General features: G+C 41.7%; 1 protein-coding gene and 1 non-coding gene across 3 annotated transcripts; both read left to right on the forward strand.

Annotated features, from left to right (window-relative positions):
- Positions 1–816: 816 nt before the first annotated feature.
- Positions 817–12,912, forward strand: agbl5 (AGBL carboxypeptidase 5). 2 transcript variants are annotated; one of them, XM_051108187.1, is made up of 16 exons: positions 817–1,482; positions 2,845–3,093; positions 3,357–3,528; positions 3,620–3,789; positions 4,922–5,099; positions 5,194–5,372; positions 5,525–6,026; positions 6,362–6,531; positions 6,618–6,956; positions 7,974–8,152; positions 8,248–8,415; positions 10,402–10,532; positions 10,605–10,654; positions 10,736–10,875; positions 11,334–11,436; positions 11,582–12,912. In XM_051108187.1, exons 2-16 carry the CDS (start codon positions 2,891–2,893, stop codon positions 11,595–11,597), a joined length of 2,700 nt encoding a protein of 899 aa, XP_050964144.1. In that variant the 5' UTR covers positions 817–1,482; positions 2,845–2,890; the 3' UTR covers positions 11,598–12,912. The 2 variants fall into 2 exon arrangements, with proteins under 2 accessions (XP_050964144.1, XP_050964143.1); XM_051108186.1 differs by lacking the exon at positions 817–1,482 and adding an exon at positions 2,592–2,761.
- On the forward strand, positions 974–1,046 carry trnaa-agc (transfer RNA alanine (anticodon AGC)). The gene has a single exon. It is a non-coding gene; the product is annotated as a tRNA-Ala (tRNA).
- Positions 12,913–12,958: the final 46 nt, after the last annotated feature.

Here is a 12,958-nt window from a genome sequence, read left to right on the forward strand (position 1 = left end):
TTGAATAGTAATGTCCTTCCTGGGCACTTGGCCTGCAGCATTAACCAACCTAACCAGTCTTTTACCATTGCTGACCAGCTTTGCCTATTGAAAATATCCCTGGTCCAAACTGTTCGACGCGGTTTTCGCTTGAGCAGCCATAAATATTGGTGTAACAGAATGAAATCCCGACTTAAAAGCGAATTTAAGTATTTACTTAGTGAAACAGACTGAACGTGTATTTAATAAACATGATAAATATTTAATGCATAGTAGTGATGGGAAAAACGAACCTTAAGCGCTCGAATCTCCAGACGCTACTGACGCCTGCTGGTCAAAAGTGTGTAAATGCAACAAAAACTCAGGCTAAAACATCAATCAATCAATCACGTTTATTTATACAGCGCTTTTCAACAAAACAGGTTGTGTCAAAGGTTTTTATTATTGTGTCAAAGCAACTATTAAACAGGACAATAGTGTGTCAATAATACAAAAACATGCATAAAAACAGCTTTTAAAACCCCATTGCAAATGTTTTATTGGAAGTATAACACATTAAATGCAATTTAAAAAAATACCATCAAATATAAAGTATTCTTTTATATCAATTTGCAGGACTCGTTTTGTTTGTTTTACGGGGAGCTTGTACATAGAGGCCAGTAGGTGTCTTATTCTTGTCTCATGTCTCGTTAAAAATGTCTACAAATGGGTGAAACTGATCCGAGATCGCCCCCCCAACGGCAAGCCGTTGAAACGTTTCGAAACAGTTATGACGTAATGAAGCCTCGTTTACTGAAATCACGTGACTTTGGCAGTTTGATACGCGCTCCGAACCGCTGTTTCGAAACAAATGATTCACAAACGTTTCGAAGCTTCACGAAGCAGTGCCTCGAAAGCGCCCATCACTGTAACAGCGATCGTTAAACATATGTATTGAGTGATTGTACAGTAAAGTGCAGTGTGTGGGGCAGGACCCCCGGCCCGTGGCGTAGGAGGGGGATTAGCTCAAATGGTAGAGCGCTCGCTTAGCATGCGAGAGGTAGCGGGATCGATGCCCGCATCCTCCAAATCTTTTCATGCCGCGAATCATGAAGGAATCAAATGAGAACATGGATAGTAATTCGCAAAACAACTCGCGCTGTATTATATATTAAAAAGATATACATAGAACCTTGACTCTGAGTATTAAAACATGTGAATAATCTTATTTTGAAATAATTTCCAAAAATATTAAATCGTAGAAACTCGACGAACAAAAACAACGCAAATTTAAGATTGTTTTATTATGGTTTTCACGCCTTTTCCTGTTACTACGTCCTTGGAATCAAACCAACCAATCTCTACGCACGGAACTGTTGAACGAGCCAATCAGCTGTCGCTGCGTTGCGCTCTCAGGCCAATCAGCGGTCAGAACGCTGTTCCTGTGAGTCGAGCTGCTGATGAGGGTTTGTTTGGGTTTAAAGAGTCGCCTAGTGATCGCTGAGGAGGAAGGAATAAACGCAGGTATTTATTCTGAATAATACAGCGATGACAAACGCATGCTTGCTTTGATTTGTGTTTAGATATCTTTGCTGCTCGCGTCTGAGGTGTTTTGTCAGACGACAGTGCTGATTTTGTCATGAAATAGCTGCAGGAAAGCTAGCGAATGCTAACCAAACACTAGCTGCTGCCGCCGCTGATGGCGATTACAGCTTTCAGTGGAATTCAGAAACTATCGTATGTTTATGATCTGCCGAGTGATAAAGAATGATACAGGTTCGTATAACATGTCTGAATCAGGTAATGTCATCTCCAAAAACGTACCATGGTGCGTTGATGATTTCAGATAAAAATACCCTGCCATTGTTTGATTACTACAGTCGTACCTCACGGGTACTGTAAAGGAAAATCACGATGACGATTGTCATATTGTCAAAAACAACGACACTTATATGGAAGATTATTATTAAATATAAAATGGAGTCATTAAAATGTATTCGCAGTACCATGGTATTACTATGTTTTGTACATGGTTGATATTTCTGCAAGGTCCATAGAAAAAAAACTTTAGTTTTAGTTTGAGAAGGCACAGGGAAAAAGATAAAGCAGGAGAAATGTAAAAAGAAAAGTATTTAAATATGTTTATAATATATAAATGTATAAATCTTATATAAAAAGTGAAAAATATACTGTTTATTTAACATTAAAAATTAGAATAACACAACATTTTCAATAACATATATAGTGTATATTAATACATTTTTAAAAATTAAAACAGTACAGAATGTGCAGTAAAATATTGTTTATTTAAAATGTAAAAAAAAAAAGAAAATAATGCAAAATGTGCCATAACATATAGTATTTAAGGTTAAAAATATAATTATGCAAAATGTGCAGATACACATATTGTTTATTAAAAAAAAAAAAAAAAGAAAATGTAAAATGTTTAATAAAATATAGTGTTTATTTAACATTTCAAAAAACAAAAACAATGAAAAGTGCGTAATAAAATATGTAGTGTGCATTAAACATAAAAAATGCAAATAATGCAAAATGTGTAATAAAATAAAAATGAATAAAAATAGAGCGTGCATTCTGTAATGTTGCAGAAATGTTACACCGGTGGAGTTTTTTGTGTGTGAAATGTGATAAACTCACTAAGTAAGTCAGACCTTGCCTGTCATTGTGTGTGTGTGTGTGCTGAAACTGTGCTTGTCTTTCCAGCGAATGCACAATCATTACAGGATTCATTACAGAAGCGGTACAGCAGAGGAGACACAGGATCTGCCGCGTCGGCATTGATGTGTGTTTTATGGGCTGTGAGCTGAGCTGATGTTCGGGGTCAGAGGTCACTGAGCGATCGTGTGTGTTTCATTTGTTGTTCAGGTGTGGAGATGAAGAGCGTCGGCGCCGCGTGAACATCGGTCCGGTCATGGAGTTCCGCTTCGGGAGCATCGTGTTCAGCTCGCGCTTCGACTCGGGGAATCTGGCCCGCGTGGAGCGGGTGGATCGATCCGAACCCGACGGCGAGAGCGGCAGACCGGCCAACGCTTCAGCGCAGCCGCAGCCCGACTACGAGTTCAACGTCTGGACCAAACCGGACTGCGCCAGCACCGAGTTCGAGAATGGCAACCGGTAGATGATTACATGATCAATCATTTACTCAGATCTTTAAATGTTTATATTTCAACAATGAATTGGAGTAGAAACAGAATTATAGCATAAATTATAGCATGTTAAGATGCTTCAGAACTGCTTCATGTGCAGTTTTACTGTCTTTTTTAATGCTTACATGCAACTTTTTTTGTTTGTGTTTATTGTTAATTAAGTGATCAATAAATACACTCTTATTTTTGGGTTTCATGTTGAATTAAAGACAGAACGTGTGTGTTCGACAGGTCGTGGTTTTACTTCAGTGTTCGCGGGACGCTGCCGGGCAAACTGCTGAAGATCAACATGATGAACATGAACAAACAGAGCAAGCTTTACTCGCAGGGCATGGCGCCGTTTGTCCGCTCGCTGCCCGTCAGAACGCGCTGGGAGAGAGTCCGCGACAGACCCGCCTTTGAGGTGCAGAAAAACACTTCGAACAGTCCTGTTCGTCTCCTAAAATAATCTGCTGTTGTTATCAACTATAAATAACTCCTGTGTGTTTCTGCAGATGTCAGACAGTCAGTTCATCCTGTCGTTTGTTCATCGTCTGCTGGACGTGCGCGGCGTCACCACCTACTTTTCCTTCTGTTATCCGTTCTCGTACACGGAGTGTCAGGACATGATGCTGCAGCTCGACCACAGGTTCCTGAGCGCCGCACACACGCCGGGGCCCTGCAGGTACACGAACATCAACCCGTGCCACTAAACCCACATCTCACATCTGAAATAAACTCTACCTATTTTATTGCATTCTTTTAAATGTTGAATATGCACTGCATATTTTATTATACATTTTGCATTATTTTCACTTTTAAATGTTAAATAAACCATATATATATTTCATTGCTCATTTTGCATTTTTAATTTTTGAAATATTTAAATAGACACTATATGTGACCCTGTAGCACGAAGCCAGTCTTAATTAGCACGGGTATATTTGTAGCAATTGCCAACAAATCGTTGTTTGGGTCAAAATGATAGATTTTTTTTTCTTTTATGCCAAAAATCATTAGGATATTAAGTAAAGATCATGTTCCATGAAGATATTTTGTACATTTCCTACCGTAAATATATCAAAACTTAATTTCTGATTAGTAATATGCATTGCTAAGAACAGCTTTAAAGGTGATTTTCTCAATATTTTAAGTTTTTTTGCACCCTCAGATTCCAGATTTTCAAATAGTTGTATCTCGTCCTGTCCTAACAAAATATACATCAATGGAAAACTTATTTATTCAGCTTTGTATAATGTATAATGTAAAATATCACAATTTCAAAAAATTGACCCTTGTGACTGGTTTTGTGGTCCAGGGTCACATTTGGCATTCACATTTACATTTTTTTTTTCATTGCACATTTTGCTTTTTTAATTTTAAATTTTTTTTCATAATCACTGTATATTTTAATGCACATTTGGCATTATTTACATTTTTTACATGTTAAACAAACACTTATATTTTATTGCACATTTTGCATTTTTGAATGTTAAATATACACTATATTTTATTGAACATTTTGCTTTTTTATTTTTGAAATATTACATATTCACTTTATATTTTATTGCACATTTTATATTATTTACATTTTTGAAATATTTCAATAAATACTATATAATTTATTGCATAGTTAGTTTTCCCCTATTTTTATACATGGTATACATAATATATATTTTAAACACATTTAATGTGTCTTTTCCCTTTTAATTGCTTTTATTTCTTGAAAACCTCCCTTTCTCCTCGTAAGGTCTTCCTGTATTGAAACGGTGCAGTGTGTAGTTGTATTTTCTGCTGATGTTTTCGTCCGTCTGCAGTCCGCTGGAGAGTATCTACTATCACCGTGAGCTGCTGTGTTACTCTCTGGACGGCCACCGGGTGGATCTGATCACGGTTTCGTCGTGTCACGGTTTGCTGGAGGAGAGGGAGCCGCGGCTGGAGCGACTGTTCCCGGACCTCGGCACGCCTCGACCGCACTGCTTCAGCGGCAAACGGGTACCGGACGGTCACGCTGTTACTTCATTATCCCAGAGCCTGTATCAGAGCACACACATGATTGTGTTGAGTGTGTTTTCTCTGGTGTGTTCAGGTGTTTTTTCTGAGCAGTCGCGTTCATCCCGGCGAGACGCCGTCTAGTTTCGTTTTTAACGGTTTCCTGAACTTCATCTTGGGTCAGGACGACCCGCGCGCTCAGACGCTCCGCAGGATGTTCGTCTTCAAACTCATTCCCATGCTGAACCCCGACGGGGTCGTCAGGGGTCACTACAGGTCAGAGGTCACCTGGAAGAGTTTTTACTTTAATCAATTATTTGAAATGTTTCAAATGGAATCATAAGTTTTTTTAATTGAATCTTTTTTTTGATTCATGAGTTATTTGAATTGTTTTAAATGTAGCAGTGTGTGTGTGTGTGTGTTTGTAGGACGGACTCGCGCGGTGTGAATCTGAACAGACAGTATGTGAACCCCAGTCCTGACCTGCACCCGTCCATCTACGGCGCCAAATCTCTGCTGCTCTACCACCACATACACAATCGCCTCAGCAACAGCACGCACTCCGCCCTCAAAACCTCAAACCAATCGAACACCACTCCTCCTGTGACCACGCCCACTGAGCTAGAGCGCTGTCTCAACCTGCGCAACGAGGCGGAGCGAGGGGAGGGGCCGACCCTTGACCTCTCCGAGATCCCCATGCAGCTGGAGGAGAGCTGGGAGAAGGGCGGAGTCGAGAGGGAGGCGGGGCCCTGCGATGAGAACGAATCCACGCCGAGCAGATTCGAAGCGCTGGGTGCGACGAACCCCGCCCCCTCTGAACAGATCCCGCCCCTAGAAAGCGGCGTGGCCTATTATATAGACCTGCACGGACACGCCTCCAAAAGAGGATGCTTTATGTACGGCAACAACCTGCCGGATGAGAGTCAGCAGGTGTGTGTGTGTGTGTGTGTAACGGTGTGATTTTGTTCAGGTGTCATTTCATCCTTTTGCAGATTTGGCATTTTAACTTTATTTTTCTAGCCTTATAAAAAACATTTATTGGTTTGTTAATTAAATGTTAGCATTTTAAATGTTTTAGATTTAATCAGTTATTTGAAATGTTTTAAATGTAAATCAGTTACATTTTATATGTACATTTTACATTTTAAATGTTACAAATGTGTTCTTTATTTTAAATGTTTCAAATTTAATCAGGTATTTGAAATGTTCTGCAATGAATCGCTTATTTTAAGTGTTCTGTGTTTAATCATTTTTCTGTTTTGCAGGTGGAGAACATGTTGTATCCGAAGCTGATCTCTCTAAACTGTGCTCATTTTGATTTCCTGGGCTGTAATTTCTCCGAGAAGAACATGTACGCTCGTGACAAACGCGACGGCCAGTCGAAAGAGGGCAGCGGGCGTGTGGCCATTCACAAAGCCATCGGCCTGGTCCACAGGTACTGATCCAGAATCAGAAGCAGGCCGGTATTAAAACCGCTGTGACGCGCGTGTGAATGATCGCGTGTGTGTTTTCTGTCTTTAGCTACACACTGGAGTGCAATTACAACACGGGTCGCTCGGTGAACAGCATCCCGCCCGCCTGTCACGATAACGGACGAGCCACGCCCCCTCCGCCGCCCGCCTTCCCGCCCAAATACACGCCGGAGGTGTACGAGCAGGTGGGGCGCGCGGTGGCCGTCGCGGCGCTGGACATGGCGGAGTGTAACCCGTGGCCGCGGCTGGTTCTGTCCGAGCACAGCAGCCTGGTGAACCTGCGCGCCTCCATCCTCAAACACGTGAGGAACAGCAAGGGCCTCGTGTCCAACAACCGCAAAAACGCCGCTAACGCCAACACCAAATCCAGCAGCCCGCCAAAACCCACGTAAGAGCGACTTCCTGTGAGATTACGGCCTTCAGTGATTTGAAATGTTGTATATTTCAAGGATTGCTCCACTTCCAGAAAAAAATTGTCTGTCTTTCTTCAGTTGCAAAGAAATTAAGTTTTTTTAGGAAAACATTCCAAAAAGTGTATAAATATTACATTTTTTAGGAAAATTAAGAGCCTTATTCCTCGGCTGGGATCGTTTCGAGCCCTTTGAAGCTGCGCTGAAGCTGCGTTTTTAACCTTCAATCCGTTGAGCACCACTGAAGTCCACTGTATGGAGAAAAATACTGTAATGGTTTCCTCGAAAAACGTAATTTCTTTGCGACTGAAGAAAGAAAGTCATGAATATATTGAATGACAAGGGGGTGAGTACATTATCAGGAATGTTTTATTCTGAAAGTGGAGTAATCCTTTAATCTGCTATTTTAAATGTCGTACATGTGATTTGTTTAATTGTTATTCATTCAGTAGGATATTTTAAAGGTTTTGAATGGAATCATTATTTTAAATGTCGTTTAAAATCTTTCAGATTGTATCTGTTATTTTAAATGTTATACGTTTTAACAGTTATTTTAAAGGTTTTAAATCTGATCTGTTATTTTAAATGTTTCAAATTTATCCAGTTGTTTTAAATGTAATCGGTTATGTTAAATCTGCCAAATTTAATCGTTTATTTAAATGTGTTCAGTGCAAACAATTTCAATCAATCAATCAACATTTAATCAGTTATTTAAAATGTTTTAAATGTAATTAGTTATTTTACATTTTTTTAAATCAAATCAGCTACTTTTAAATGTTTTTTTGTTACATGTAAATAGTATACATATAGTCAAAATGGTCATTTTCTTTTTTTTCTGGAATTGAAATATGATATTAATTTAATTATTTACTTATTCATTCATTTATTAACAAAAATGTTCTTTTTATAGGTCATTTTCACCATATTTGTCCAGTCATATAAACGGCATGCGTTAATGCAGTGTTTTATTTGGCTGTGGTGTTGTGTTTTCTCAGGAGTCTGAGCACGTCTGCCTCGGAAAACTCCCTGAACCGTACGCGCAGTAACGGCAACGTTCACGGCGGCCGGCAGACGTCTCCTCAGCTCAAGAGTTCTCCCAGCTTCACCTTCGGCTGCGGCGCGTCCGGCCCCGCCGCGCAGCGGCCCTCACACCGGAGCCTGGGGCCCGTCAGAGGTGAGAGCGTAGAGACAGCCCAGGATGGATGTTTGACTCTTTATTGTGTCGTTGCGACGGCGGCCGCGCGTCTGATGCGTCTGTGTGTTTCGTAGAGTGTAAAGCGCAGGAGAAGAGGCGTCCGCATCATCTGCACCAGCGGCTCTCCCTGCGCCAGCAGCCGGCTCCCGCGCGGCCCCCTCTCTCGCCGTCCTCCTCCTCGTCCTCCTCCCCGTCCTCCTCGTCCTCTGGGGCCCCGGGCCCCTGCTCCATCACTATGGCAGGTCTGTACTCGCTCCAGCCGCCCAGCCTGGCTCAGATCCTGCCCTCCCTGCAGGCCATGCCGCGCACCAGCCTGCTCTCCAAACTGCCCCCCCCTGCAGGCCTACCTCAGCGACAGCAGGACGGCCCCGGGGCCCGCGCCGCAGTGACGGGCCCTCGCTGCCCGTGTGTGTGCGTGCGTGTGTGTGGATTGAAGGTTTTTTATTATTTTTATTTTTTTAAGTTGGATTTTACGTCCTCTGAAGGTTTTCCCATGTAGCACCTGCAAAGATTATTAGAGACGTTAATTAAAAAAGAGAGAGATTTTATTTATTCTGAATAATCTAGTAATATCGAGGCCTTAGATTCTGCGTTCATTGAATATGAGCTCAAACTGCACACAATTACGAGTGAATCTCATGACAGTACAGCATATTTCAACCCAAAGTTTTACTTCAGCATAATCCCCTGGTTGTTTTGAAATCGTTTGGTGAACACATTTAACTGCAGTGCAAACAAACATTTTTCTTTTGAGTAATGAGAATTGAATGTCTCTGCAATTCAGTAATAAGATGATATTGCCATGAAACATTCTGATTTTGGGTTGAAAAATGCTCACGTTCTTGAGAAAGCTAAAGAAATCAGACACTAGTAAGAATCTGACGACACTAATGCATCTAATACGGATGTGACGTCACGTTTCAGATTCCCAGAAGGCATTAAAGCTGATGAAAGGTGACGTCTGTTAATGTTCACGCCGCACTTTTATTGTTTCCTGTGTGATTATACATCATGGGAATGAAGCAGTGAGTGTGTTGTAGGTGTGTGTGTGTGTTTTCTACTCTCTCTCCCAGTCTGATGTGTGATTTGATTGGTTGTTTGCTGTGATCTTCATCTGAAAGCCTTTATTCTGACTCTATTCTGTCTCTGTACTGCCTTCTGCTGGATCTGTCATACTCACTGTATGCACGTCAATCTCACTAAAATGAATAAAACTCCGTAGTCTCCATCATATTTCACATCAAGATCAAAAGAAAACAAAGTAGGAATTAGATTTTGCTTAAATTAAAATATCTCTTCTTTTTATTTTTAGGTCCACTGAAGATTTTTGACATCATTTTCATGATAGTAAAGCACCTTTTTCCTTCAGAACTGTTTTTTTTCTGAAATGTAAAGTAATGATATATTGTATTAAATTGTGAAGTATTATTCATTACGGTATTATTTGTCACACTAAATTGGAAATGTTGAATTTGCAGATTTAATTTTTAAAAAATCTGAATAGTAATAAGTTTTGCAATGGTGTTTTATTTCTATATAGTTTCTTTCTTTTATGTTTGGGGTGAAATATGACATTTCTCTGTGAGATTGACTTGTCCTCGTGTGTTTTCGTGTGGCGAAACGCAGCTGTTCTTTGCACACAAAGCTGCTTGAAATCCCAGAATTCCCTCCGCAAATGTGTAAAGCACATCAGCACAAACTCAGCGCCGGACCGACGTTCGCTCGTCTTACAGACAGATTAAACAATCTTAGCAGAGCTGTGCGTAACCAATATGACGCGTAGCAAACGCCGTGTGTGTAAATATAGTGTGATCTGACGGTGGTGTCGTGTGATTGTGTACGTAACGTCCTGTTCTCTCGACATCTCTTCTCTATTTCAGTGTCTGTTCATCCTGAGCTGTAATCTGGTGGTTTTCTTGTCCCGTCTGTCTCTGAATGTATAACGGCAGCCAATCACGCGTGTCTCCTGTAAACCACATGAAGCTGTGCTCATTAATAAATGTATCTTGTATAACACTATAGAAGCGTCAAACTGACTTTTCTCTAATAAACATCCTGTTTGAACTGCTTCTGTGACCTTTGACCTCTTTTCAACCTTGCTCTGTCATCACATGCCGTCAGTCTGCAGGCAGATGCATTTATATCAACAAACCAGCTCCTTCCACTGTTACCATGGTTACTACGGGACCCGTTCGTAATTGGCTGTGTCTGTCTGTCTTGTTGCCTAGGCAACAGCTGCCCTGAGTTCCGCCCCGCCGGACAGATTAAAGAGATTCAAACGCGTGGTGGGCGGGGCAAGTCAGCCGGAGGCCCCGCCCACTCTCCCTCTCCCCAGCCGAGGACGGCGCTGCTGTCTCAGGTAGAGAATCAGCACAAAAACACATTCACAGAAGCCTTATGAATTTGAACAGCATCAGGCCTGTTTCTCTAGGAGCCGCTGCGGGAATCCCTGGACATCCTGACGTCTGTCGAGTACAGCAGGTGAACGTCAGCGTTTGGGACGCAGATACAGATGTGATGGAGCACAGAGACACAGTTCTGATTCTGTAAGTCTGCTTTCAGATGCGAGCTGCAGCCTCGGCCCAGCCGTATCCCGGTGCGGAGAGACATTCAGTCCGCCGGCCTTCCTCCCGCCGCATCCGAGACGCCCACCATGAGAGTGTGGAAACTCATCAAACCCGGCATCAAGAAACACCTGGCGGGTCAGAGTCGCTCGTTTAACCCTATAGACCTGGATAGTAAACTTGCCTTGCCTCATCTTAGCAAGACACATTATTAGAGATACAGAGTGACCACTGATATTTAAATCATTTTATGTCAGTATCTGCTCTACTGCTATAAAGATCTCATTGATTTACATTACAAGCAGCAGAATTTCGTCATATAAATATCAGCATCTGCAGCAAATTCATATTTTTAAATTTCTAAATTAAAGTTTTTCACTTTTCTCACTATATCACACCATATGAGCCATAAAAGCCTGATGGATCAAATAAGATACAAAAGATTTTCTTTTACATAAATGCATGAATGATTCAAGAATTGGCTCCATTTCAAAAAATGAAACGTGTGATATGTCAGGCTTTACGGAGTGAAATCTGCTGTTCTATTCACACGTTTTGTGATTTTGATCGTTCATGTTCTCTTCTGCTGTGTTCAGGTGTGTCTGGGAAAGACGGATCTTCTCTGCGTCTGGCCACTAAAGCTCTGCTGAAGAGCTCGTCCTGTAGTTATGAGAGCTCTGGAGACAAACACGCACACAGGTAAAGCCTTTGACTGCTGAAACACATAAGGAAGCTTTCACATTAACCTCATTCATGCCGAGAGACGTCCGGTGCGCGTGAACTGCAGCAGATTTAATGTGACATTCACACGTGCTCTAATACTTAAAGATCTTCATCTCAACAGATCCCTGCACACCTGAGAAACGCGAACGGATCTGCTCATCTACACGCACACACGCTCATGTTAGAGGAACACTTCAGCCAGAAATGGACATTTGCTGAAAATGTGCTCACTCTCAGTTCATCACAGATTGGGCTGAGTTTGTTTGTTCATCAGAAATGTGTCATTCTATCACTGTCTCACCAACGGATCCTCTGCAGTGAATGGGGGCCGTCAGAATGAGAGTCCAAACAGCTGATAAAAACATCACAATAATGTAATCCACACCGCTCCAGTCCATCAGTTCACATCTTGGGAAGCTCAAACAAATCCAGTGAGATGTTTTTAATCCATAATGTTGCTTCCTCCAGTGAAAAAGTCCATCTCCTGTTGTCTCTCACATCAAAATCCAGCCACATGTTTGTTTAGAGCTGTTTTGGCTTGTAAACGGTCTGTGCAGATTTCTCTCCTGATTCAGACCAGACCAGTTTTTCACAGGAGGAAGTGTTATTATGGATTATGGACTCATATTTTAGGTAAAAACGTCTTAATGTCGGTGCCGATAGCCTTGTGGGCAGGGTGCCAGCATGTGGTGCAGTTGCGCTTTGGGTGTCCTGAGTTCGAATCCCACCTCATGAACCTTTTCCGATCTCACCCCCCCCCTCCCAAATCTCTACTGTCCTATCCAGAAAAATGCAGAAATGCCAAAAAATGATGGATTTGTTTCATCTTTTATCTTCTCAAGATGTGAACTGAGGGTCTGGAGTGGTGTGGATTACTGTGATGTTTTTATCAGCTGTTTGGACACTCACTCTGACGGCACCCATTCACTGCAGAGGATCCATTGGTGAGACAGTGATGGAATGACACATTTCTACAAATCTGATGAAGAAACAAACTCACAGTAATCTGTGACGAGCACATTTTCAGCTAATGTTCATTGTTGTCTAACTGCTCTATGTGAGTGAAGTGATGTGTTTGAATCGTCGGTGGTTTCCGGTGTTCAGCAGTGCTGCGTCTGCTTTCGTTGTCCACGAGCACAAGAGCAGGAGTTTAATATCTACAGACACAACATGCGCCGGAACACGGGTCACCAGAGCCATCATCACTCACAACCACACTAAACCCGCACTACAGCACCTCCACTAATGAGCATGGTGTTTTTACAGAAACTCTTTTAAATGTGTGGTGTATTTTGTCATTTAAAATGATGTGAAGCTGTTTATTTGATCAGGATTGTGGTGCTTATTACAGACCCAGCTCAGTGTGAGATACGGAGACAAACCAGTCTGAGTCTGTTCATGGTGAATTAGATGCCGTTTCTCTGTGCAATTAAGAAGCAATAAATGTCCACATGTGTTTGTGAAAGAAACAGTGACTCGTGATTAATATGCGCACACA

This window comes from Labeo rohita, chromosome 4 (assembly GCF_022985175.1).
Source record: "Labeo rohita strain BAU-BD-2019 chromosome 4, IGBB_LRoh.1.0, whole genome shotgun sequence".
Classification (NCBI taxonomy): Eukaryota; Metazoa; Chordata; class Actinopteri; order Cypriniformes; family Cyprinidae; genus Labeo; species Labeo rohita.

Bases quoted from the DNA above. Each gene is read 5' to 3' on its own strand.
- agbl5 (XM_051108186.1), top strand. The intron at 5,373-5,524 runs GTCAGAGGTCAC...GTGTGTTTGTAG, and splicing joins GTCGTCAGGGGTCACTACAG to GACGGACTCGCGCGGTGTGA. The intron at 6,957-7,973 runs GTAAGAGCGACT...GTGTTTTCTCAG, and splicing joins AGCAGCCCGCCAAAACCCAC to GAGTCTGAGCACGTCTGCCT.